General features: G+C 40.4%; 1 protein-coding gene across 3 annotated transcripts in view; it reads left to right on the top strand.

Annotated features, from left to right (window-relative positions):
* The window catches only part of SCAPER (S-phase cyclin A associated protein in the ER), a 138,711-nt gene that overhangs the window by 28,131 nt on the left and 84,874 nt on the right, over positions 1-25,706 (top strand). For 2 of the 3 annotated variants that reach the window (XM_050978442.1, XM_050978440.1), the window contains exons 9-20: positions 3,093-3,355; positions 3,782-4,018; positions 5,555-5,725; positions 6,179-6,254; positions 6,693-6,810; positions 7,137-7,248; positions 7,700-7,840; positions 10,198-10,353; positions 10,500-10,642; positions 14,085-14,166; positions 14,281-14,433; positions 15,580-15,687. In XM_050978442.1, the coding sequence (XP_050834399.1) occupies positions 3,093-3,355; positions 3,782-4,018; positions 5,555-5,725; positions 6,179-6,254; positions 6,693-6,810; positions 7,137-7,248; positions 7,700-7,840; positions 10,198-10,353; positions 10,500-10,642; positions 14,085-14,166; positions 14,281-14,433; positions 15,580-15,687 (1,760 nt within the window). The remainder of the gene's footprint in view (positions 1-3,092; positions 3,356-3,781; positions 4,019-5,554; positions 5,726-6,178; positions 6,255-6,692; positions 6,811-7,136; positions 7,249-7,699; positions 7,841-10,197; positions 10,354-10,499; positions 10,643-14,084; positions 14,167-14,280; positions 14,434-15,579; positions 15,688-25,706) is intronic. The other variant, XM_050978441.1, reaches the window with a different exon arrangement.

Below are 25,706 nucleotides of genomic sequence, written 5' to 3'. Positions count from 1 at the left end.
GGCTACTGGGCTACAGGAATTCCACACAGAGGGCAGAAATATGGAGGAAGATTGATGCCTCACTGAGTATTAACTTTGTTCTCATTAGATGTGATCTAATGTCAGTAAACATATTAGCTTTGCAAACTCTTATTTAAAAATGTACCTGGAAGTGAATCCTGAACTGCTTGGTGAATGAAAATGAACAGAATCTTCTGGTGCACTGTAATTGTCAGGTGGCATCACACTGTTAAACTGACTCCAGGTAGGTCAGGAGTCTGCATACATCTCTGAATTAAAAACTGCTTTGTCTTTAAAGAAGTCACCAAACAATATTCTTTCAAATGCAAGTATTTCTGGGCTATTAAAATGCTTTGTTGAATCTTGGGTAATAAATATGAATCTGACAGTGAACAAATGCAAATTAAAAATTGAACGTGTATGGCTTTTATGAAAGATTTGTTCTTACTTTAGTAAGTGTGATTATGGTTTTTCTGTGCTCTGAATAATTTTATTCTGATTCATTCTGTCATTTTAGACTACTAAGAAATATGCCACGAGACAAAGAACAACTAGGCAAGACAGGCAAGAATATTCTTTTTTGGTAGAATAAGCTTTAATAGATATTAGTAAAAGATATTAGTATGATAATTAAGATACATTTATATGATTAATATATATTATTATTTATGTTTAGGTAGTAGATACAACAAAAGGGTATCTTCTGATCCTTTTAATGTAGAAAAGATGCTTTTGTGTAAAAGGTGACGTCAATTTTCAGAACAAATGGAAGTGAAGTGGTTCAACAATCTTGTTTTGCAAATGACAAGCAGAAAGAATTGCAACCCAAAAGTTGCTGCAGGAAAGCAGCGGTGGTTTTTTTTGTTGATTTTAGCAGTTCTTCTGCACAATCTCTGCTGTCTGTTACTTGCCAGAGAAATTTCTTGGCCAGATTGTGCCCTAAGCCAGATACAGCAGAGTCCTCGTGGTCCCACTGCTTACTAAAAGTGGGTGGGGTGGGAGACAAGGTGCCTGGGCAGTCCTTGTCCCACAGGGTGCAGAGCCAGCTGCTGCACAGGCTGTGAGCTTTCTGCAGTAAATCTGGTTGTGATTCCTGGGGAATTAAACTCTGCTCCCTGGAGAATGGCTGCAGTTGAGATTGTCCCTGAGAGGGCAATATGTTCCCATCATTAGGTCCTGTAGCTAATATTTTTTCTAGATGAAGATTAAGAAATGAAAAGAAGGCCAGAGTTGCCTACAGGGGTCAAATGGGAAGTCTGTGGCAAAGGAAAATGTAATTGGTGGTGTTTTGACTGCTGTTCTGGTCAGTGGGACCCACTGAAGTGTGTGCAAATGCACGTGAGGAGAGGGAACAAAGAAAGACTACAGGCAGACTCTGGTACCAGCAGTGATCTGAAGAGATCAGCCATATTCATTCAGACAGTTTGGGAATTTTGTTTACTTAAAAATACACAGTAATTTTTCTAGAGTGAAACTGTCTCAATAGTAAAATACCAGATGATTTTTTTGTATCTGTCGTTGCCAGTATCGTTGAGGTTTGTGGACAGTTATATGGTTATGTAAAACCAGCTGTTGCATGAGCTGCTCAGTGAAGAGAAATTCCAGTACAGTCCTGTCAAATTCCCTGTAACTCAGGAGTTACACCAGCTGTTGGGCCAGGCTGCTGGGCTCATCCTGAGATGTTACAAGAACCTCACAGTTAAACAGCAGTGTTTGTAAAATGCTGGATGCCAAGGGCAGCAAAGGATGAACGTGCCATCAGTTCTGGTTTTGGCTCATTTCCAATTTCCTGGTTACTGCTGCTGTTGGACAGCAGTTCAAGTGCACCTAAAGGCTGTTTAGTCCAGTTCATGTGCTAAACCTTCATATTTGAGCTCCAGCTCTGGTCTTTATGCCTGAGCTCTATGACTATCTTTGTTAATAAAAGCTTTAGAAATACCCAGAGAATTAATTGTTTATACAAGTTGTATTCTAGATTATTACCCTCCATAAAACAGTGTTGGGATTTTTTGCCTCTCTGCTTCTCCAGGTAAAAGTCATGTCCTACACCCTTCTCCTCTTTTCATGTGAACAATCTTGAAAGCAGCTTTTACCAGGAGCATGTTGGACAATATATTCATAGTTCCAATACATGCATTGTTAGTTCTTGAGTTTTTTACAAGAATTTCTGTTCAGCAAATAGACAGGCTTGAGCTTACCTTTCACACTTGTGAGTTGTACTGTCAAGCTTCAAAAAATCACTTCCATTTGTTTCAAGATGCGTGGGAAATTACATGCTGCTATTAATTGCTGGCCACAAAAATGTTACATATGGAGAAGGAGTTCACCTTGAAATGTAGAAATCTGGTCACACCTAGCACCTGATGCTTCAGACAGACAAATATAACTTTAAATGGTACCAATGTCAGGAATGTTGATCAGAAAGTTGTATGTAACAGCTATATAGAGATCCAAGAAAATTGAAGGAAACTGCTTTTCTATTTTTTTCCTTCAGCTTGCAGTCCTATTCTAGCAATATTTTGCTATTTCCTGGAATCCAGGAAAAGCAGTTTTCTAAAAGCTGACACCAATTAGTGTATTTTTGTTATCAGAGTGAAACAAATAAAAAAAGATGTACAGTCAGCACTGGCAGAATAGTAAGGATAGTGAGCCACATTTCTGCTTTCCATGCTAAGTTGTGCTGTTTTGTCTGCACTTGCACTTCCACAAAAGGCCTCTAACTTTAACTGTTGCTGCAGAGAAGAGCAGATGCTGTTGCTTTGTTGTGCTTTACCATCTCATGAAATAGCAAAGAAAAACGTGGCAAGCCTAAGTACACCTTGCTATTTCCCACACCTTTTTGTGCCTGAGCTGCTTCACTCTGCAGTACCAGAACATGTCCCAGGAATGGAGTTATCCAGTGTCTGTAATACCAATAGCATTCCTTCAAGTAAAAAGCTTTGCTGAAGAATTTCTCATAGATTTTCTTGGTATTGATTTTTAAAGAGAGCATTTTTCTCCCACAGCTTGTGTAATAGTGTAATAAGAGTTGTTTCTGGTGCTTCTGTTTGGAAGTGTTCCTGTCTGAGAGCAGGGCTGTTTTTCTCATGTAGAGCGGAAGGATGCAGAGGGCTGGGAGACGGTTCAGCGGGGGAGGCCCGTTCGGTCTCGATCCACTGCTTTGGCAGCAAAAGCTCCTCCAGCTGCAGAATCCCTGAGGTCCAGAGGTGACAGTGACAAAGAAAACGTCATTTCACCACCAGCAGACAACAAGCATGGGAGCTCAGTCGTTGGCAGTGCTGCATCTGAAAGCACAGAGCTGGTACAGAAGGATCCTTTGCATTGCTCTGAGGGTCCCCTTCCTGAGAAGACTCAGGTCAGTACATAATTTTGAACTGTTTTCTAACCTTAAATCATGCAGCTTTTCTTCATAGTATTTTCTAAAGGTGGTTTTGGCAAGACCTTTTGTGAACTTACCAGATGGGGAAGGGCTGTTCAAATCATGATTTCAGTTATTTCAGTTACATGTATGGAAATGCAGTAGGATGTCAGCACAAGAAGGCTAATGAAAATTGTGATGCTGTGGACAGCTTTTCCATGTTTCGCAAAAAATCAGCATTCAACACATCTCATACATAGATTTCAGGTAGAAAGATCCAACTTTTGCAAGGTAATGAGCACCTGAAATAAGTGAAGTTATTTGCATCACTCACTGTTGTTCCCAGGTATTTCCTTAAAATTTCACTCTGACTTTAAAAATCAGTATGTTCCATTTTGTTAATTTGCAAATGCCTCTTGTTAGTTCACAGCCTCAGAAGCCAATGGGAGCACTGGCCCAGCATTGCAAGGGGATTCCTTAGAACCAGCTCCTGAGATGCCTCCAGTTCTCTCCAGCACTGACTGCAGTTCAAATACTCTGCAGATGAATGAGGCTTCCCCCCAGAGCACTGGCTGTGCAGACTGGCATCAAACAGAAAAAGATAAATCTGAAACTGAAATGGATCCTGCAGATATTTCAAATGTGAGTGCTGCCAGATTGGTAAGAAACCTCGTAAGATTTGTGAGTGAATAATAAATCTAAGCCTTCATTTTCTCGGTCTGTGTTGCACAGTGTTTGCTGTTAGCCTTATGTAAAAACTGTAGAAAAACCTATGCGGTGCCTACTGTAGGAAAAATAAATTGTTGCACAGATACTTTTCGTTGTAGAATTTAATTCTGGTAAAGTTTCAGAACTTAAACTAGAAAGATAGAAGTGTGTTACTTGTAATAATTAGATCTTTGCTCTCGTTACTTATTAATGGTTGTGCTAATTTTTCATTTCCTTCCACTAGCAGTCATTTTAAGTCACACTCTCATTAAAGTCTTGTTCAGTTTTGCTCATCATTCAGACTGGAAACACATGGGATATCAAAATTCTGTTAGAACAAAGTCAGACCTCTGCCTTTTAAGACTTGCTGAGCTGCTCTGCTGGGTCTTCCTTTACAACAAGCAGTTTGGAGGAATGCCATTCTTAAAGCAAAAAGCATGAAGTCAGTTTTCTGTTTTTATCTGGTTTCCCAAAAAGAGGTCTCAGGGTGTGTCTGCTTCCCTGGGATTCTCTATGTGGAGAGTAGTGTTACACAAAATCTAGGTTATACTTTCAGGTGCTTTTTTTGTTTTGGGTCTTTAGGGGTTTGTGTTCATTTTGGTTTAGTTTTGTTTTGTCACAAACTAGATTAAAATTCTGATTTGCAGAAGTTTTCCTGTAAAGCACTTTTCCCTTTAACTTTTGCAAACTAGAGTCCTGCTAGGTAATTTCCAAGCCAAATACCTGTTTACTTTTAGAACAGATTTCAAGCATCTCACCCACTAACATTGTTTCAGATGCTCAGATATAAGCAGTTCAGGATGCTGCCAGGTTGGTGGGATCTGTGTCTCTTGGAAGCATTTTTCTGCCCCAGATTAGACTGCTTTAAACCCACTTTGTGTATTGTGGTACACTGGTACTGGAGTGGAAGTAGTCTGGTTAATGCTGGACACTGGAGAAGGAAAGACAATCAGCATATCCAGGCTTACATTTTTGCCCCACTCTTTTGTCATTCATGTTGGAAAACAAATACAGCCTGAGATTCCATTGTATTAACGATGGTGAAATTTCCAGACACAGGTCATGCAGATAATTCCCATCTTTCAATAACACTCTGGAGCATGGTTCCTTTTGTAGAGGTGACAGCATGGCATGCTCTCATGTCTCAGAGTATGCCTTGCTTAATCCCTAAGAGTAAGTATTTAAAATAGTAATTGCAGGAGAACTGTCTTTGTGCTTTTAATGGCAGGGTTGGTAGAATAAGTTTTTTAATTATGTGAATAATGATGTGGTTAATTTCGTGTTTCATGTCGTTACTGAGTTAATAGTTGCTAACACTTTTTAGTGGGGTTTGTGTTTTCAGCTACTTTCACAAAATATATCAATAAAAAAACTGTAAGTAAGGAGAAGTTGAACAAAATATCCTACAATTCATGTTAACTATGTGGAATCCTCCTTTTTGTGCCTGCTGCTGATTTTGGTTATTTTTCTGGTGTCTGTTTCCTGCAGTCCATGGCAGAAGTGCTTGCTAAGAAAGAGGAGTTAGCAGATCGGCTGGAGAAGGCCAATGAAGAAGCCATTGCCAGTGCTATTGCAGAGGAGGAGCAGTTAACCAGAGAGATTGAGGCAGAGGAGAACAATGACATTAACATCGAGACTGACAATGACAGTGACTTCTCTGTGAGTCTCCAGTTCATTGTACTGTACCCTGTTAAAGCTGTGTTGTCAGTGGAGAATGAATTTAGAATTTTTAGTGTTTTTTTGGCCTTGAAGTAACCTTTTTGCCATGTAATAATTATCCCATACTGAGGGATATTTAGTCTTACTAAACTCAGCAGCACTGTGCTGCTGAGTGGTGCAGAGCCCTCTGAGCTTGCAGTCAGTGTCCTGCTGCTCGTTTCTGGGTGCAAAACAGGGGGAGCTGACATTGTTACGTTCATTGCTACTGTGGAAGAGTAGATGAAACAGAAGTCTTCATTTTTACTGTCAGAGTGGGAACAGCATTGGCCTTTGGGGAGGCCAGTTCTGTTTGGAAGCATTGCTGAGTATTGCTGAGTTGGCACTGTTTAATGTGTGTGTGCACCTGCGAGTTAAAGTTCATGTTTTTACTCTCTGGTTCATATTAAATTTCAGGCTAACATGGGCAATGGAAGCATATCCTTCTGTGGTTTGTCTATGGACTGGAATGATGTTCTGGCAGATTATGAAGGTAAATTTTTGTATATTACTGTGCTTACGTGGAAATCTAAAATTTAGAAAAATGCCTGTTTTATTCATGGCCAGTTAAGGTTTCAGAAGTTTGCCCAATGCATTCCAAGTAATGTCATCTTCTATGTTTTTTCCTGAGGAAAGATGCACTTTGTGTTTACACTGTCTCTGTGGCTTATTGTTCTTCAGTTCTCTTTCTGCATCTCTCCATTAGAATTTTATGGTTTTTAATTCAGTTTTATATTATCATCTGGATAAAAGTGTAATAAAATAATTAAGCGTTAAAAAAGGACAGGATTAAAGGTGCTTCAGTCTGTATTTGCACCTAGGCCCAAGGAAACCCATCTGAGAGAGAACTAGAGAGACTAATCCTTATTATTGGCATTTCTTGTAGAAAAGTGTGTTTAAATTGTGCCCACCTTTGTTTTCACCTGTGCAGCTCGTGAGTCGTGGCGCCAGAGCAACTCCTGGGGAGACCGAGTGGAGGAGGAGCCCGCGCGTCCACCCGGCCACGGGATCCACATGCACGAGAAACTCTCCTCACCCTCGCGCAAGAGGTGCTGCCCTTGGTACCTGCCTGGGGCAACCAGGGAAAATAGGCAACCCAACTCATGGCTGCTGGAAACTCTCCAAAAATCTGCTCTCTTTGAGTCTCTGGGTGGAAAGTGCTCGGGAAATCTCTCTGTATTTTTTCATGAGTAGGCTCGTACTTCATTGTCCGCTAACTAAAGAAGTCTAGAAGAACAGTATTCACATTTACAGGAAATAATTGCCCTCCAGTGGCCTATTTGTTTTCTCTTAGTTAAATGGCTTAGAAATGTTTGCCCCACTGTCAGTTAATATTGTCTAACTTGTTTTTGCTCTTCTTTGGTTTTATTAAAAGAACAATAGCAGAATCCAAAAAGAAGCATGAGGAGAAACAAATGAAAGCTCAACAGCTGAGAGAAAAGTTACGTGAAGAAAAGACACTGAAGCTTCAGAAATTAATGGAGAGGGTAAGCTTTCTGTGACATAAAGGGCTGCTCTGCTGCCTTGCAGGAAAGGATTTTTTTCCACATAGCAGACATATCAGAGATTCAGACTAGTGGTGAAATGAAGTTGTCATCTGTGTCTGAGTTTACATAGTTTTCACGGCTGGCTTGTGCATCACAGCAATTAAAGAAAGCATTATTTCAAATCATGAACTTTTTGGCTATTTTATAGGAGAATCTCAGGTTCAGGGAAGGTATGACAGGAGGAGAAATGTGTTGCATGTGTTCAACAGAAATGGTAAAACTCACCAAACTGAAGCAGTGTACTCCGAGTTAAACTTAAGGCAGGCTTTGTGTAGGGCATGAAAATGTTTTATTACTGTGAAGAAAGCTTCAAAGATTAGAAAATCCTGAGGAAAATTCAGGCCCCGTTGTCAGATGTTGTGGTAGTAATGAATTGACTCCTTGTGTGTAGGAGAAAGATGTGAGGAAATGGAAAGAAGAATTGTTAGATCAAAGGCGCAGGATGATGGAGGAGAAATTACTCCATGCAGAATTCAAGCGTGAGGTGCAGCTACAAGCAATCGTGAAAAAAGCACAGGAGGAAGAAGCTAAGGTGGGTGACTTTGTTTTCAAAGGAACTTTTAATAGCTATGCTTTTTTAAATGTTGTACCCAGAGTGCTCTGAAGTAGCTGGTGAAGGACAGTGCAGTTTAGATATGAGCACATGGAAGCCATGAAGCAGATAAATGCTGATGCCTAAAGGGTGCACTTTTCTCTAATACACTTAAAATTAATTAGCTGTTGCTAGACATCATGGTGGGTTGGTGTGGGAGAAAAGATGGGTTGAAAGAAAGAGCTGATCATTATCTTGCTGCTTTTGTTCCTCACAGAGTGTAGCAGCATTTTTGGTGATACCTAGTCCTCCTGGAAGGACTAGAAGATCTGATGATCAGTTCTCTGCTTTTCCAGCTCCGTGGGGGAGCTCATTTTTCTCCTCCTTTGTTAAAAAGCCATTCCAGATCCAGCATTCTATGTCCTTAAACAGTAGTTGTGTTGCTGTGTTTTGTACCACTGATGTTGTTGAGCAGCTGGGAATAGGCAGAGACCTGCAGTTAGTATGTGGCAGCTATTCTAAATTAAGTATTTTTAGTGCTCTTCTGACTTTACACATAATTCCATAAGGCAGTCACTAGATGGATGCTTTTTGGTTTGCTTCCTTCATGCTACTTTGATAAAATTTTTAGTGGTTTAACCCCAGCTAGCAACTAAGCACCACACAACCACACACTTATTCTGCCTCCTGTCCCATGGGTTTGGGGATGGGGGGGAGAGAGAATCGGAAGTGTAAAGGTATTCATGAAGCAATCTCATGGGCTGATACAGAAACAGTTTAATAACTGGGTGGAGAAAAATCAGTTCAAAGAAAAAGGAATATAATGAAGAGAATAAATGATAAAGAAAGACAAGTGATGCAAAAGGAAACAATTGCCAGTCCCTGAGGGTGGCCCCACACCAACCTCCCCCCAGTTTTGTTGCTGCACTGATGTCCTGTGGTCTCAGATATCCCTTTGGTCCCTTGGCCTTGATGCTGTGCAAGCTCTGCTCAACAGTAACTAAAACATCCCTGTGTGGTCAGGTTAGTTTCCAGCACAAATCCAAAACATCGTCCCATCCTAGCTACTGCAGAGAGAATTAACTCTATCCCAGCCAAAAGCAGCATAAAGAAATGAAGTATTTTATTTTAAAGTGTGTTTTTCCCAAGTGAAGATACATGCATCTCCTTGAAACTGTTTCTTTATATGATGAGCATGTATCTCAGCTGTGATTGAGGCAGCTGTTCATTTGTGTTTCAAGATAAGCACAACAAAACTGATTGCACTTTTTTACTTGGTTGCTGTTTCTCTCTTGGATTAAAAGGATTTCTAGACTACCTAATTCAGTCTGCCATACATTGATTACTATTCCATTACACCAGTGTGACTTCTGTAATTATACTAACTAAATCACACTTGCCATAGTTCCCCAGATAAGCAGATGTTTCAAATATTGTGTGTGTTTAACTGTGTGGGATCTGCTGGCTCATGATGTTCTTGTTTTCTGGAAATCAAGGTTAATTGGGCTAGAAGGCTTTAGAGAAATAGCTGATGGGTAGGATAGCTGCAGACCATGGTAACTGTTGCTGCCCAGTTGGTTATCTAAATTCCCAGTGCTTGCTTGTTTACTGACCTGTAAAAGCCATCCTGTAAATGGATTCTAGTTAGTAAACAGAGTTACAAACATAATCCTACCAGCCTTTTTCATGATCTGTTTTTGTCTGTCCATATGTGTTCTCTTTACCTGTTTTATTTAGTGTACACATTGAAGTTCTTTTAAGCTAACCTTTCTTACTATTTTTTTGTTCTTATGTGTTGCACTGTCCTGTGGTTGAAAAACATAATACATAATAATCCATAATCCATATCCTATATGGATAAGAAATATTAGACCATGAGCCTGTTTGGTTTTATCTTATTCATACTATGTATACTTTCACTTTTTTGATCACTAAGTTCCCATGTATTTAAAGTTAGCTCAAAAGCCCTGTTGGATTCTGCTAGCACTTGTGTGTTTTACTGATTCATCCATCTGGGTTTGAATATTACACATTTTGTGACGGGGAGAATGGACTGATGAAGTCTTGATGCTGATGGAATGGAGAGAACTTTTCTGTATTTTACCCAAAGTTTCTTGTTTCTCTGATACAATTCAAATTTTCTTTTTATATTCCATGGGCTGTCTTGTTTAAAACAAACAAAACAATAAAAAAATCATTACAGAACCTAAAGACTTATTCTCAAGTCGATGGTTTTCCAACTCATTCTGGAGAAATGTCCCACCAGTTTAATTTTTAAATGAATAATTAACAAATGGATGAAATTCCCCAAGATGAAATCTATTTCAACTTCATGGGTCTTTTCTGGCTGTTCTCAGGTCAATGAAATAGCTTTTATAAACACCCTGGAAGCTCAGAACAAGCGGCACGACGTGCTGAACAAACTGAAGGAGTACGAGCAGCGCCTGAACGAGCTGCAGGAGGAGCGGCAGCGCAGGCAGGAGGAGAAGCAGGCGCGGGACGAGGCAGTGCAGGTAGGACAGGCCTGGAGCTGCAGGGACACAGTGAAATACAGCTCTGAGTTTCAGTTTGCCTCTGCAGATGGTAAAGTGCAGCTTCTCTTAATTCCTGTGTGTTTCATGACTAAAAGAGCAATGAGAATTCTCTTTTCCCTGGCTAGGAGCGCAAGAGGGCCCTGGAAGCAGAGCGGCAGGCCCGGGTGGAGGAGCTGCTGATGAAGAGGAAGGAGCAGGAAGCACGGATTGAGCAGCAGAGGCAGGAGAAGGAAAAGGCACGAGAAGATGCAGCACGGGAGAGAGCCAGGTAACTTTGCAGTCGTTTCTTTGGTTCCCTTCACCGTTACCCTCCCCAGCAAACTGCACCTTCTCTGCAACAGCACTACCTTCCTGGGCTGTCAGGCTTAGGATTTTTAAAAGTACCATTAATAAGGATGCTGGATGAATGGCTGGAAAGAAGAAATCAGGTCAGTAATCATAAATTTTGTAGTACGTTTTTGTATTCTTTACATACATGCACAATATAGGCTGTAAGGCTGTATTTTATTACATTTGTCTTAGTTTTATTGCAGACAAGACCTTGTAATAATTTGCCTTTTTCATATTTCACCTTAGTTTTCAAAGGAAACAAGATTTATGTACCCATGTTCTCCATTTCCTCCACTCTCCAGAAATTTTTGGACTTACTGGCATCAGTTTGATTTCACATTGTTGTAGACACCAAAGATTACATTTGTGAAGCGCACAGCCAGGAAATCAGGCTTCATTAATTCTGCTGCCTGTGAACTACTTGGTTTATAGTTTTGCCCATGATTAAAAGTTCATAAAGGGGATTTAACATGGACTCTTCTCTCTCTTCCTTTTGAGGTGCAGGGAGAATGAGTGTTGGTGTGCAAGACAGGTTTACTTTCCAGTCTGATGCAGTCTGATATATTCTACTTGTTTAATTTACCAAGTTCTCTTTGTATTCACCTCCTCTTTCTTCTCTTCTCCTGCAGTTCCCCTGCCACAAGCATTCCTTAAAACCTTGGTAAAAGTTAAGTTTTTTTCTGTGATGGGTGTTTGCTAATGGCTCCTGATACGTTTTTAGTGTCATAGCTTGTTTTCTTCAAATTTGTCACAAAGAGGATTTTTTCCCCCAAGTAAAACATTCAGAAATGGATTGATCATCTTTCATCTTCTGAAGTCCTGAGTGACATCATAAAGAGATTCAGCTTTCCATTAGAAGCATAATGAATTCTGGGCAGGATCTGTAGCCTTTGCTGGGGCTTCATGGACCTTCCCTCAGTGTATTGAGCCAAAATCACCTGAGGTTCAGTGAGTTGGAAGGGATCCTTCAGGATCTTATACTCATTTGCAAATACTTGAGGAAGATTACGACTAATGGAGAACTTGGTTATGCTGTTTTGGGAAGATAGACCCTGCATGTGTAAGGCTTTTACATCTTTCTGAAATTTGAGGAAACCCTCAAAGTAAGCAAATGGCTGATAATTGCCCTACTGGCATCTTCTGTCTTCTACAGTTAGATCCTGTTGAAAATCTTCAGGCATAAAATTCCTTGCACTTTGAGTTTAATCGGTGTTAAATCTGCCCCATCCCTTTGTTCAAGAATTTCCTTATGACTTGTAAGGAGAAGCAGTTTCCATTTGCCTTCTGTTGCTATTGTGTGTGAGCAAATCTCTGTGTTTGTTGCTCTAACACTCAGTTTTTAAACCCTTTGTACTTGATATTGCACTACTGTGCTTGCACTTGTTTTTCTTTTCTTTTTTCTTTGCCAGATACTGATTACACAAGAGATTTTTTTCTTTTTTTTCTTTTCCTTTCTATTTTTTTGATAATTTTGGGAAAGAGTAAGAAGGAATGCATGTGATGCCTTACACTGTGGTGATTCTGCTCTGTCAGTCATTACATCCCCTAATAACAGATCTGAGGTTTTCCTACCACAGCAGAGTGAGGGGAGGACTCAGGGTCCTGGGTTTGGAGCTCTGGGGGGATGAGCTTGACAGGAATCTGGCTGTTCTGTCCTGGATTGCAGTGTGTGTTGGTGGAACCTTGGAGGTATCATTTGGTGTTTTGTTGGGTTTTTTCCTGCAGCTAGGATTTGGCCTGTGTCCTGAAGATTTAATACTGGCTGGATTTTTGCAGGATCTGCTTAAAGTTTCTTCAGTATAAGCTTTACCATGTGCATCTGTGGGTGATGAAAACATCTGTATGAATGGAATAGTGTACTTAAAACTGACTTCAAAAGCCCCTCTGTCCTTAACTTGTTTCCAGTAAAGTTTTACTTGTAATTTCAAAGTATTTTATATTCCAGAGAGTTGAAATACACAATACAGAAAGAAAATGTTGTTCTTGTCAGTAGAAATCATAAAACTGTATCAAGTATCTTAACCAAGGAAAAAGAATGCTTTTCAAAAAGGCTTGTGCAGGAGCTGTGTTGATGCTCTATAAATGGAAACCTGAAAATTTTGTTTCAAAGACAAAACATTATTAGCCCAAAGTATGAAATGGTGTGATAATCTGTTGTAGTTTGTAACATTAAACAAATATGTAAAAATGCAGACTGAAAGAAACAACTAAAATAAGTTTGTAGTTCAGTTTTCCTTTCTGTACCTCAGGGATGATAACACATGAAGTACCTAATGCTTCTCGTCCATAATCTCCTCCCCACCCCTCCCACACCCACAGTGATTGGAAGAGTTCACTTTTTCTCTCTGAAAGAACAATTTTTAGTGTTTATCATTTGATTTGCTTTCTCTGCCGTCTTCTTTCCTACCCACTTTTATTTTTCGTTTTGAAAATGTTACTTCTACATTTATGGAACTGATCTTGGCTTTTTCTATCAGATTTCTGTTTAAAAACCCAGACAAACAGGAACCTACACATGACAAAATCTATTGCCTTTTGGATAACAGTCCTTATGTCAGGCTCCCTAGTTTTGCCCCTCAGGCTCCTTTAATTTTGGAATGCTTTTTGAAAAGATGGCTGATGGCTTTGGTTGACTCCTCCATAGCTCAGTTTTACCCAGAGCCTTCATTATGTTTTTGGCACTTTAGAGCAGCCAGGCTTCTCTCCCATCTCATTTTACAAATCTTGTTTGTATAAACAGCATGAGTAGCTGACTTTCTTCCCCTCTAAGATTTAGTTGTTCCCTTGGCTTACTGACCACTAGGAAGTTGTTCTTGATGGAACTTCCACCTGTGAGTTTCTGCTTAATGGTTATGGTTACAAGTCAAGTTACTGCCCTTGCTCTTTTCTCAGAAAAAAAATGTCTCTTCAACAGGGTGATGCTGTTGGTCAGAGTTTTCTCTGGGAGTTTCTGTATTTAAATTTCTACCAATGAGCATTTTATAGAGCACTGCCCTGAGTCTTGCAAAGGGGGCCTTTCAATGTGTGCTCTGCTCTTCCCCATTGATTGAGTGACTGCAGCCCTTGGCTGAAGAATGCAAGTGGTGACAAGGTTTCACATTCATCACTCTTTTGTGGCATCTTCTTGACTATCACTGCTGTGATAGAGACTGAGGTGTGAGCCAGGTTCTGCTACAAAGGTTCAAGTGTCTATTTTTATTAGGTCATTCAAATGAAAACGTCCACATTCTCTAAGTTTTTTGTTGTTTTTCTTTTCTACTGAACCATCTTCAACTTCATTTTTGGGTTTTCTTGTTCTGCATTCCAGACATAAATGTGTCAATATTATTCATGCTTTACCCTGATACAAATTCTCCCTATGCTTACTCTCTTTTGGTTAGAGATCGAGAAGAGAGGTTGGCAGCTCTTACTGCAGCTCAGCAAGAAGCCATGGAAGAACTGCAGAAGAAGATTCAACTGAAGGTATAAAGGGATACATTAGTTGAAAAATACATCAATATTTCTTTGCACAGTTCAGTTCCATTTGCTGTCATTCAATGTGTTTTCTCTTCGTTGCTTTGTTTGTTTTCCATTCAGCATGATGAAAGTATTAGAAGGCACATGGAACAAATTGAACAGAGAAAAGAGAAAGCAGCTGAACTCAGTAGTGGAAGACATGCTAATACTGACTATGCACCAAAGCTCACACCCTATGAGCGAAAGAAGCAGTGCTCATTGTGCAATGTCATGGTGAGTTGGGCACAGGGGACACTGCTGGAATTGCAGGACCAACCCAAGCTACAAGTTCTGCTTCACTCACTTGCACATTTACTGTATCCCTGCTCTGCTTTTGTAAAAAGTGCATCTTATTCTTCTGTGCATGACTCAGGTGGGCTAGGGGAGATTTAATAGATCTGTAGAGTTGTGGGTAGAATGGAGACTCTGGGCAGTGCTCAGTTATTGGCTGTCTGCTGAGAGAAGCAAGAACTCGGAGCATCAGATGGAGAAGATAGTTTAAAGATAGATTTAAAGCAAAGTAAAGAATGTGATCCTTTACATAGCAGGCAGTTGAGCTGAAAACACCTTGTTGTAAGATGCTGTGGTATTTGAATTTCCTGTGAGTTCAGGGGCTGATTGGTTAAGTGTAGTTGGACTGAAATTCACAGAGAAACCACATCAAGCTCAAGAAGTTCTTGAATTGAGTTTGGTTGGACGCCTGAGAGTGTTGGACAGGAAAAGGAGTGTTCTCTTTGTCTCCTCTCTCCCTTTGGTGTCTGATTTTTTGGTCTCTGTTGGAAGCCAAGGACATTGCTTGGCAGTGTCCCAACCTCAGCTGGGACTCTCTGCCTGTGCTGCCCTCTCTGTCCCAGGAATGGTGGGGGAGAGAAGCCACACAGCCACTGGGGCAGAGCTGGGAGATCTCCTGATAACTCTGTCACTGCTTTGCAGAGACTGTGCATTATCAGAGCCTTACATGCCACTGAGCATTATTGCTCTGGAATTGCTGCATTAAGCAAGGTTGCATGGGATCGCCTCAGGCAGTGCTGGAACAGAAACTCAGGCTCAGCAGGCTGGAGCCTTGTGTACTCACTGATCTTGCATTTCAGAATGAAACTCCAATATATAAAATTAGATTGGAGTGGAAATGAGAGGACAGCCTAACGTATTTTTAAATCTGTTATTACACTGCTGGCTAGCAAATCATTCTGTAATTTACTGTTAAGTCCTGCAGAAAAGATGTTTATGTAAATTAGTTTGAGGAGTAAAATACTGTGCTTGAATTTCTGAACATACCCCTGACAAATTGGCATGTTTTATATTATGTTTAAAGTACTGTTATTTATATATTATTGCATTTGCAAAGCAAGAATAACTATCAAGTTATTGTCATTACAGATTTCATCAGAAGTGTATCTTTTCAGCCACATTAAAGGGAAGAAACACCAACAAGCTGTGAGAGAAAACAGTAGCATACAAGGGCGAGAGCTTTCAGATGAAGAAGTGGTGAGTTTTGTGCTATTTTTGCTGTATTACTCCTGGTTTTAAATGCCATTCAGCTGAGTAGCCTAGGAAAGTCTTGGAAAAGGAGTTGAACAGAACTGGTTCTGTTAGCATGGGGATCATAGCAGACTACCAATGAAAAGCAGTGAAACAGTGTGTTGACATACTGCAGGCAATTGCCACTTGTAGCTGATTCTTTATGAAATGTGACTAATTGCTTTTCTGTTAATCAAAGGCATTTTTCATGTCACTACATTTATGTCACTTCATGCCTTTTCATCCTAAAAATCTTATACATTACAGTTGTCACCATCCTGCTATTTTCTTTATTTCTTCTTGCTGCTTAAAATCTCTGAGTCCTTTTCTAGGTGAGCAGGTGTGCTATCCTGTGCATCAAGGTGAAAGCTGTAGTGCTAAATTACTTTAAAATGTAAGATTTGAAACGTTTTGGAAGTATTAATATTGCTAAGAAGAATAATAGTTTTTCAGTAGCCTCTTTAGAAGAGTTGGCATGTAGAGTGATTTTGAGGAAGCCTTGAGGATTTTGTACTTTACCGGGAGGCTACCCCTCTGTAGAAAGGACGTCTGCATAGTTGTCTCATGTAATTTTTTGTTGCTGCTGCCAGAATTCAACTACAGTATTAAGTCAAGGGCTTTTTAATGAGAATTTGGGTTCTGCCGCATCCAAAAAATTTATGAATGCCCCTGTATTATATCTGTCAGGTTTTAGGAAGAAATAGTGTACAAGCTAGTTCTTCAGCACTGATTCAGACTGAACTTGTATTTGGAAATCTATTTCCAGACAGGCTGATTCAGATGGCACTGTCCAGCAGTTCTGTTTTTTCACTTTTCTTCACAGTTCTTTTACTGTTTTTATTTACTGAAATCTTCTCTTTGTTTTCAGCTTCTTACATCTGGTTGTAACATGTATTCCTTTTAAAAAGCTTTGGAGAGTTAGGTCTCTGAAGTACTGGAATCCACAGAGGTGGTTATCCCTGGGGAGGCAGAAAAAGATAACTGGAGAGGCACAGGCACAGTTGTCTGGAGGAATAAATGTTTGTGGGGTTGCACTTTCCTGCCCTTTCCCAGCTGTAATGTCAGTACCTCAACTGGTTTCTCAGTTTCTTTCTTCCTCTTGGACAGTGGTTAGTGGGAGTTGTGTGGTTTTGGATTTGGATTTTAGGTGCCAGGCTTGCCTGGTGTATGTGTGTGAGAAATTTCCATACTGCACCTGTTTGCCTGGAGATTCCAGAGTCTGTTCTGTTGTGGGCACTCCCTGGCATGGATTGATGTTTCCTTGGATCTCTCTGGCCTTTGCTGGTACCTGTCTGCCCAGTGGTGCCTGAAGTGTGGTTCTTGCTGGGCAGCTGGCTCAGAAGAGTCTGGAGGAACACTGGGCTGGATTTCCTTGAGAATGGGCATTACACACTCTCCACATCTCATCTGATAGCTGAGCAATTCCAGTTTCTGGAGAATCAGGTACTGACAGCTGCCTTTGCACCAGCTGGGGAAACAGAAGTTCCACTAGAGGGCACAAAGATCCTGATTTTTGTGCCTAAATCCAGGGTTTCTCAGCAAAACATTTTGATGAGAACTTAAGACCTAGATGAAGGTTAAATATATGTATTTCTTGAGTAATGCTTAGTGCAGGAGAGAAAGGAGAGAACAATTCTAACTGTATTAAAAGCTTGAGACTTACTAGAGCAGATTCCAATGTCCTTGATCATGATGGTGCCTAGTACTGGGCATACTGGCAATGTATGGATGCCTCCATTCTTAGGTATTTTATGTATTATTCATGGCTATATTTCAGTTAGTCCAAGTATAAAATTCTGAGCTGTATTACTGTAACCTGAAATTTTCCAGCTCTGAGGCCTTCTCTGCCTTTTATTACCTTTTTTTGTTCAAAGAGCAGTAGTAAGATGCTCATTATAGATCAGGGCAGTGTAGAGGAGGAAAGCAGTTTTACTAACCAGAGCAATCTGCTTTATGTATCCCTTTATTCAGCAAGCATAGTTAATGCCAGCCTCCCAACTAAAGCATTCAGTAGCTTCTCAAGTTTTGAAATACTTGAGAAAAAAATTCCCAGGTTTTATGCAGAAGTGAACTCCTATTGCAGGGAAGCTTTGTAATAGTCATAGTTACTTGTTTATCACCAGTTTCAATTTTCAGTCACTGGAGGTAACTCTAGTGAGAACACACTTGTGCTACTTAAAGTTATTACTTGTCATCTGTGATGTCTTTAGATTATATATGTCTTGTCTGTGACCCTTATTCTTTGACATAAAAGATTTTATTTATGTCACCTTTGACCTAATAAAATGTCACCTTTAACCTTATGCACTTGACACCTCAGATAACTTACTCTTGATCTTTGACTCATTTTGTGTTCAGCCTCTTCAGTATATTAGGTAGCTACTGGAAAGAAAGCTTTTATAAAATTCTAATCTGATAATAGAATTTCTTTACTATCACTTGGGAAATCACGAGATTTGAAATACTTTAATTTTGTCCATATTGGTACCTCAGATTTAGGTGTCTCCTCAAGGCTTTGGAAACTGATTGAAGCAAATTATTGTGTAATTTTTCTTCACACAGTAAGGATTTTTCTTGTCTAATTTGACTGTAAGCAAAAAGTTTAAAACTTCTTAATGGTCATGGACACTGATTCCTCTGGGCCAGTTGGGTGGTAGGAGTTGATCTTGCCAGAAATAAAAAGAAGCTGCTGTATTCTAGGGGTTTTCTCTTCGCTGTAATGTCTATAAATTCTGTAATTTTAGAGACATTTTTGGAGGTGAAAGCAGACTTCATGTTGGAGCAATGTCCCACTGGTTTGGCATTAAGTACTTATTGTGCTTAATCCAGCATGTCTGGTGCAGGAGCTGACAGCTGGGATTAGACCATCAGGAAGGTGAATTCATTTGTGGATGTGAAACGTGCAAAAAAAATAGTTTTGCTGTGAATGAAGATACAAAAATGAAAAAGCATGGAGTGCATTCTCAGATTGTGTGGCAGCTTCATTGCACGTCAGCCTTTTGGGTTTTCTTCTTTTGGGGCTTTATTGTTCTCCAGCTGAAACAGTTGTAGCTTTCTCTCCCAGCAAACAGCTCTTGGTTTTCTAGCAGTGGTTATCCTGGAAAAGCAAATGAAGTTCTGTTCACATTGGTTACTTCCTTTGTAACTTTGCTTTTCTCCGGCCTGTTGTAGGTACATTCATTCACCTAGGTGGTAAAACTGGCAGCAGGCTGAAAGTCATCTTCAGTGTATTTGTGAAGCTTTCAGAGCTCCCACTGGCCCACATCCTTTCAGCATTATCTCCAGTGCAGTAAGAGCTGCTGCCTACATTATCTCTCTGCTTAAGTGCCTGGCTGCTTCCATCAAACTCAGCTTCTCCTGCTTTTGCAGTGCCATTTTCTGTGCTATTGATTTCCCATCCCCTCTCTCAACATCCACCTTGCTTTTAGCTCAGCAAAGGATGTAAACAGTGTAAGCAATTTGCTTTCATTGACTACACTGGAATCAATTAGTATGTTGGTAGTGCTGACTAATTGCTTTGCTGAATGAAAGCCTGTGTGGCACAAAGGCCTCACTGAAAAGGTGCCTGCAAAAGCCACAGGACACCACCTGGTGATTTCATTAGGCTGAGGAGTCTCTGCAAGGACCTCCTAGACATTTTCTCCTTGTAGCTCCTACAGATTTTAGGAGCTACAGGCACTTTTCAGGCACTTTTGTGCCCCTCTGCTTACCCTTTTGCCTTTGCCTTTCTTGTCTCTCCTGGTTTGTTTGGAGAAATACACCCAAGAGCTCCCTTTGAACCATTGTCCCAGCTCTCTCTGTATCTCCTGCCCTTTAAATGCCATGCTTTAAAGGGACTTTCAGAATATAAATCATGCCATTCCATGTGGTCTATGAATGTTTCTAATAAGTGAAAAGCTTTTCTAAAAACCAGATGCAGTAGATAACTTGGCAGGGTTTGGTTAATTTATATAAGGTGCATGCTACAGTTTTATGTATTCCAAAGAAGGATGGAGGAATATTAATGAACTGTTGTTTGCATATGTGAAAAATGTGCTTTTTCTTATCAGGAGAGAAAACTGATTCTTTTGTCAATATATAAAGGCAACAAAGGACTTCTAAGAGGTGCATTTAGATCAAATGAGAACATAATCCCATGATGGAGCAGAGAGGTGATTGTTGTCTGAAGACTGACAGCATTAAAATGTGGGGATTTCTATAAAGACCTGGTTGCTTGAGCCCACACACGTTCCTTTAGGAAAAGCTGCTGGCCAGTGACTAAAGCTCCCTGTGGAGTGTGGCTGCCCAGCTGGCTGGGGCTGCACTGGGGGCCTGTCCTGGCCCAGCTCTGCCCAGCTCTGATTTACAGAGTGCCTCCTGTGCTGGCAGCTGCCCCAGGTGAAGCCATGAGCCCTGGCTGGGCTGCTGGGAGCCCGAGGCAGAGCTGTGCTGTGCCAGCCAGGTGAGCTTTGCAGCCAGCACCACCCACAGCCAGAGCTCCTGTTCACAGCACTTGGGAGTTCTGAAAGGTTTTTAGATTTTAGGAGTGAGGAGCTGTTTTCCTAGAGGTGTGTACTGCTTCCATTATTTCTTGCAGAGGAAACTACTGAAGGAAAAAATGTGGCAATAGCTTAATGTCTGACCCTTGTTGCTCTTCATCTGTATTTACAAGGATTTTTCTTGTCTAGACACATGGTGGTGCCAGGATTTTGCTAATTTTTTTTGAATACACTCTGTTTTCATTCCAATTAAATTATATATCACTGTTGTTTTTTGTTGCTTTAGCCTTTGCAGTATTGAAAAAATGCTTCTGTTTTCCTTTCTGAATGAGAGTGTTTTCAAGTTTGTGTATTTAAATGAAGAGTTGTGTTTTATGAACTCCTTTGGTAGCCTGTCTAAAAGATGTGATTAAGCAAAATGGAAAATAACAATACTAAGCAGGGTCACGTTTTTAGTTTCATCTAATAGAGGAGTTGGAGAGGTTAATACCTGTGGGGATGTGGCTTTTAAAAACCACTATACACAATTCATAGTTCTCTTTTTTATTCTGGAACATTCAGATGTATGTTACATGTCTTCCTGTGTTGACAGAATCAGACTGGTTTGGGCTGGAAGGGATCTTAGAGCTCCTCCAGTGCCACCCCTGCCATGGCAGGGACACCTCCCACTCTCCCAGGCTGCTCTAAGCCCCATCCAGCCTGGCCTGGGCCACTTGCAGGGATGCAGGGGCAGCCACAGTGTGCTCAGTGCCCAGTGTGTCCAGCCCTGCTCTTGCCCTGGTGTTTGCCCTTCACCTCTCCTGGCATTTGGCTGCTCCATTATGACCATTCCAGCTCAGGGAGGTGGCCCTGGCCCAGCTCTGGTGGTGCTGCAGCCATTTCTGGGCTGGATGGTGCTGCATGTGTTTTGTCATATGTACAACAATATTCCTGTTTGCTTTTTCCACAGACTCCATAGTAGATCCAATTCTTTTCTTGGCATCTTATTATAGTTCTCCAACAGTAGCCCATTTTTCTTCTCTGTTGCTCAGGGGAAACAATCTGTAAATCACTTGCAAACAAGAACTCCCCATCCCAGTAAAGCCTCAGGTTCTGGTTGAGTTGGCTTTACTCTTTTATTTTTTTTTTTTTCCTGAGGAAGGAAGGATGTCTTTTAGAGCAGAGTTGTGTGTTGCTGGAGGAGTGGAATTACTCCAGGCATCTGTGGTTCATTCTTGTTTATGGATATTTCATACCTCATGGGTACCTGTGGTCCTTTCAGTCCAGGAGCTCTGGCCTTGTCATTCTGCTGTGAATAATTCTGTCCTGGAAGACATTGTCATGAAAATCAATGATTATAAAGTCTAATCCACGTTGCAGCTTGCAGAAGGTCCCTCAGTACCCCATACATCAGTGCTAGTTTTTTGTACTTTGCAGAGCAATAGCTTCTTACCTTTAATTTATTATAAAGTATTGTTTTTCTTGGCAAAAGTGTCCGTGATTAATCGTTTCTTGGCTGTGCCTTTAATTGGGACAGATCACTGCCAGCAGCTGCACCCTTCCTATTTTTGGCTTGGGCATCTCCAATATCCACAGGCAGTTAAAGAAACTGCTGCTGGCAGGCCCAGCTGCACTGTGATCTTCCCCTCAGCTGTCCTTGCAGCCAGGTGATAAAGTCAGAGCCTTCCTCCCTCATCTGCAGGGATGCTTTTCCTGCAGGATGCAGAATTCTCATCACACAGAACAGACACCTTTACTTCACCCTCTGTTCCCACATTTTGGAGTTACACGTAGGAATGGTATTAAAAATCTGAAGAAATACTTAAAGCTCCTATTAAGAATATTCTTTGTTATTTATCTTAGTGGCAGACTGTTGTGTCATTGAATCCATGGACAAGCAAGGTGACTGAAAGTGCAGTCACTATCAACAGTAAAAACAGTTTTTTGTTTGGCCATGCTGAAAAACAGGATTAGTCCCTCATGGAAAAAAACCCTAAATCTCAAATGTCAAGGGAAACCTAGTTGTACAATGAAAGGTCACTCTTCAGTTTTGAATGAATAATAAAAGTTTTTTAGTTCGCTCAACTCAGCTTCTAAAGTACAGTCTAGCACAGAAATGGGAATAATTAAAATCTTGATTTGGAGAAAATAATATTTGAAAATTCATTGCATTATAATCTGTTTCTTATACATATAGCACCTCTAGTAACATTTATTAATTCAAATTAATAAGGAATACCTAACTTGTTATGATTCTTCAAATTTTGGAGTGGATCATCACTTGTGGTCCTATAAGAGTATTTCATCTCTTTATGATGGAGAATTACTGATCATTTGTGTTTCAGGCTGTCACTGTTTAAAACTGAAGTGTGCTTGCTTTTGATATAATTCATAGTCTGCTTCAGCATCTGTTTTCCATATTACATAGTGTCCTAGATTATGAGGAAAAAATAAAATAGTGAGGAATTCTGTTGAAATGTGTAGTAAAATCATGAACAAATACTCCTGTGGTAGTGTGATTTAGAAGTGAACCCTTCAAAATTTGGCAAATATATCCCTTCAGTGATTATATACACAAGTAAGAAACCATTATTCCTGACATTGGTAATAAATAGTGAAAACACTTTTTAATGATTTTCTGCAGTTACAGGATATTGTTTATTTTGAAACAGGTAGAGATGTAAATCCAAAAGATATATGTAGGCTTCAGAATAGTTACATATTGATTTGCTAGAATATATTCCTTCTGTACATTGCTTTTATGGAAAATCCTCAGTTTGATATATGTATTTTCTATATTAAAATGGTAAATGAATGACAGCTATTATTATGTGATATAAGCTACTACAAGTATTTCTTTATAGTCTTCCTCGTGTTTATATTTTAATGCTGATGTGACAGGGCAAGTAATAACAAGTGTTTGGAAGTTCTGAAGACTCAGTTTAGATAAATTGCTGGAGACAGATGTTTTTCAAGTTGTCTTGGTCTGCAGAACTGGGTTAGAGCACTTATAAGAATGCCTTTTCTTTCAGAACTTGGGGATTCAAGGTTGGAAAGAATACAAAAATAACAGAATAACCAGCCTTACAGTATTTTGGCATTTCTGCTTCAGTTCTGGCCAGAATCCAGAAATATAGAAGGGAATGAAAATGAAAAAATAACAGAGGGGGAAAAACCGACAAACTCTGAGATTCAGTAAGGTCATTTTGGCTTGGTTTTTTTGGGTGAAAGTCCAGTAGGCAGGAGGCTTTTGCAGATCTGTGGCTCGGTGAGTTTGTGGATGATGGAGCACAGGTCAGGAGCCCTGGCTCACGCCCTGGGTGGCTCTGGCACTGCCAGGCCTTGGCCTGCCCCTGCTGGACAAGGATTTCCCTGCAGAGCTGCCTCCTGAGCTTGGAGCAGGTGCCAGCAGCTCCCTGGTCCCCTGGGTACCCTGCTGCTCCTGCCTTCTCCTGCTCCAGGGAGCCCAGAGCCTCCTGTCCCTGCCTGTGCTCGGGCCAACTCTGTGCTGAGGGAGGCCAGGGATAAAGAACACAGCTGGGGCTGCCCTGCCCCAGCACAGCCAAAATACTGTAAGGCTGCTTATTCTGTTATTTTTGTATTCTTTCTTGGCTTTGCTGCAATATTGTCCTGCCTGTGCAGGCATGCCCCAGGCAGAATTCATAAAAAGGCAACACTTACTTAAAAAGAAAGGAACAGGAAATAAGTATTTGTGTTATGGTTACCTCTAATTTTAGAAGGAGGGAATTTTGTTAGGAAGAATTCTGCTTGGCACACTTCACAATTTAATAAAGTTCCTATTAATATTGTCTGAGTAGTGAAACGAATAATAACTTACATGTAATGCAGAGAGCCAAGTGTTACAGTGAAAAAAATGGGGTAGGAACATAATTTTACAGTTGTGTTCTGGTTTGATAAACACATATCCAAGGTTTCACCTGCCAGGGACAGATCCATGGGTGCTCTTGCTGTAATTAGGACACTCAGTGGGGAGAGCTGCTGAAGAATATTGCTCCTGTGAATGGCTGTTGTATGAAGAGGATCTCAGTTGGGAAATTTCTTGTGCAGCTGTTGTATTTTATACAGATTCCTGAGGTTCAGAATCCAGTTTAAGGTATGGTTTTCCTCATCCAAGCAGAAGTGGACCCTGCTCAGCAATGTAGCATTTCAGCATTCTGTAGCATTTGCTGCACTGTCCGTGGAAAACTTTGCAATCATGTTTGTTCTGGAGTCTGAAAAAAATTACTTTTATTTCAGGGGATATTGATTATAATGCTGGTATCCTTGTAGTGTAAACATGTCATATAAGAAACAGAGAAAACATTGGTTATAAGAAGTGCTTAGTCAACTAAAATTATCAACTTCTAGATATCAGACTAACAGGGTAGATTTTCTGGTTCAGGCAGTGGAAGGGGACTAGGCAATAACCAGCAAGAATGTGACTTCAGAGCTGACCTTATTAGCTTTAGCTTTAATGCTTTTGGCAACTCAGTTTCTCATGTAGTTCATGGATGAGGCCCATCTGTTGTGTTTGGAAAGCCTCAGGATTTTCATTGACTTGACCAAAAGTGAGAACAATCGAGAATGGAGGGAGAAGGAAGGAATAGCAAAGACATCTTTTGTAAATAATCTGTTTTCTGTCTGCTTTGTGGTGACTGCAGTTTTACATGGGCAATAATATTAGCCTTTATCACCTTGTTTGTAAATAAAGTATTTATTATTTATTTACAACAAAGTATTTATAAACTTTTACAGAAATTTATGTCAGTTGTTCTAGAAATTACTTCAGTGTTCTGTAAAAATTTGAATAACAACATGTGTCTGTACAAAATGTCATTAAATATCCCATGGTGGATGTTTACTACCTTACTTTTACTTCATGGCTTTTTCAGCTGGAGACTGAGGGTCCTCCCTGAGACAGGTACAGGATACCTTGGGATTTTTACCAGTAGCTCTCAGCTTTGGAGAATGCATGGCAATAACCCAGGAGAGAAGCAGCAGGAGTATTTCTGCTCTAAGGGGTCACTGAGCCATCATCACATGAGCAGAGTGGAACACACACAGGTGACCATGAAGAAATCCATGGCAGCACTCAGTTCTTGTTTCTTACCTTGCAGCTGTACATCCCAGCCCAGAGCAGTGCCTGCTCTTTGTGGCACAGATTCTGTCACCTTCACACGAGCTGAGCCCTTACTTTGTGATGTTGCTGATCTCAGCTGTGCAGCTCAGAGGATGAGTATCAAGTATGAAAAATGATGGCAGAGGTCTGATACAGAATGACCATCGATGCTGGCTCTTGTTTAATCCTGAGATCAAAAGTGTTGGACAGAGCTAGCAAAACCAGTAAATTGTACATAAGCCTTTAAAACAGCTTCAGAGAAATTGCACAGCTAAATTGATACAGCTGAAACTAAAACTGCCCTGAAAAGTTTTGGTAGGCTGACTACAGATCATAATGACAGCAGCTTCCCTTAAAGAGCCTTTACTTATAATGTTTTGCATTTATAATGGCATAAATTCTCCAAAGAT

The sequence above is a fragment of the Serinus canaria genome, chromosome 10, assembly GCF_022539315.1.
Source record: "Serinus canaria isolate serCan28SL12 chromosome 10, serCan2020, whole genome shotgun sequence".
Taxonomy (NCBI): domain Eukaryota; kingdom Metazoa; phylum Chordata; class Aves; order Passeriformes; family Fringillidae; genus Serinus; species Serinus canaria.
This window is presented reverse-complemented; position numbering and strand designations above follow the sequence as displayed.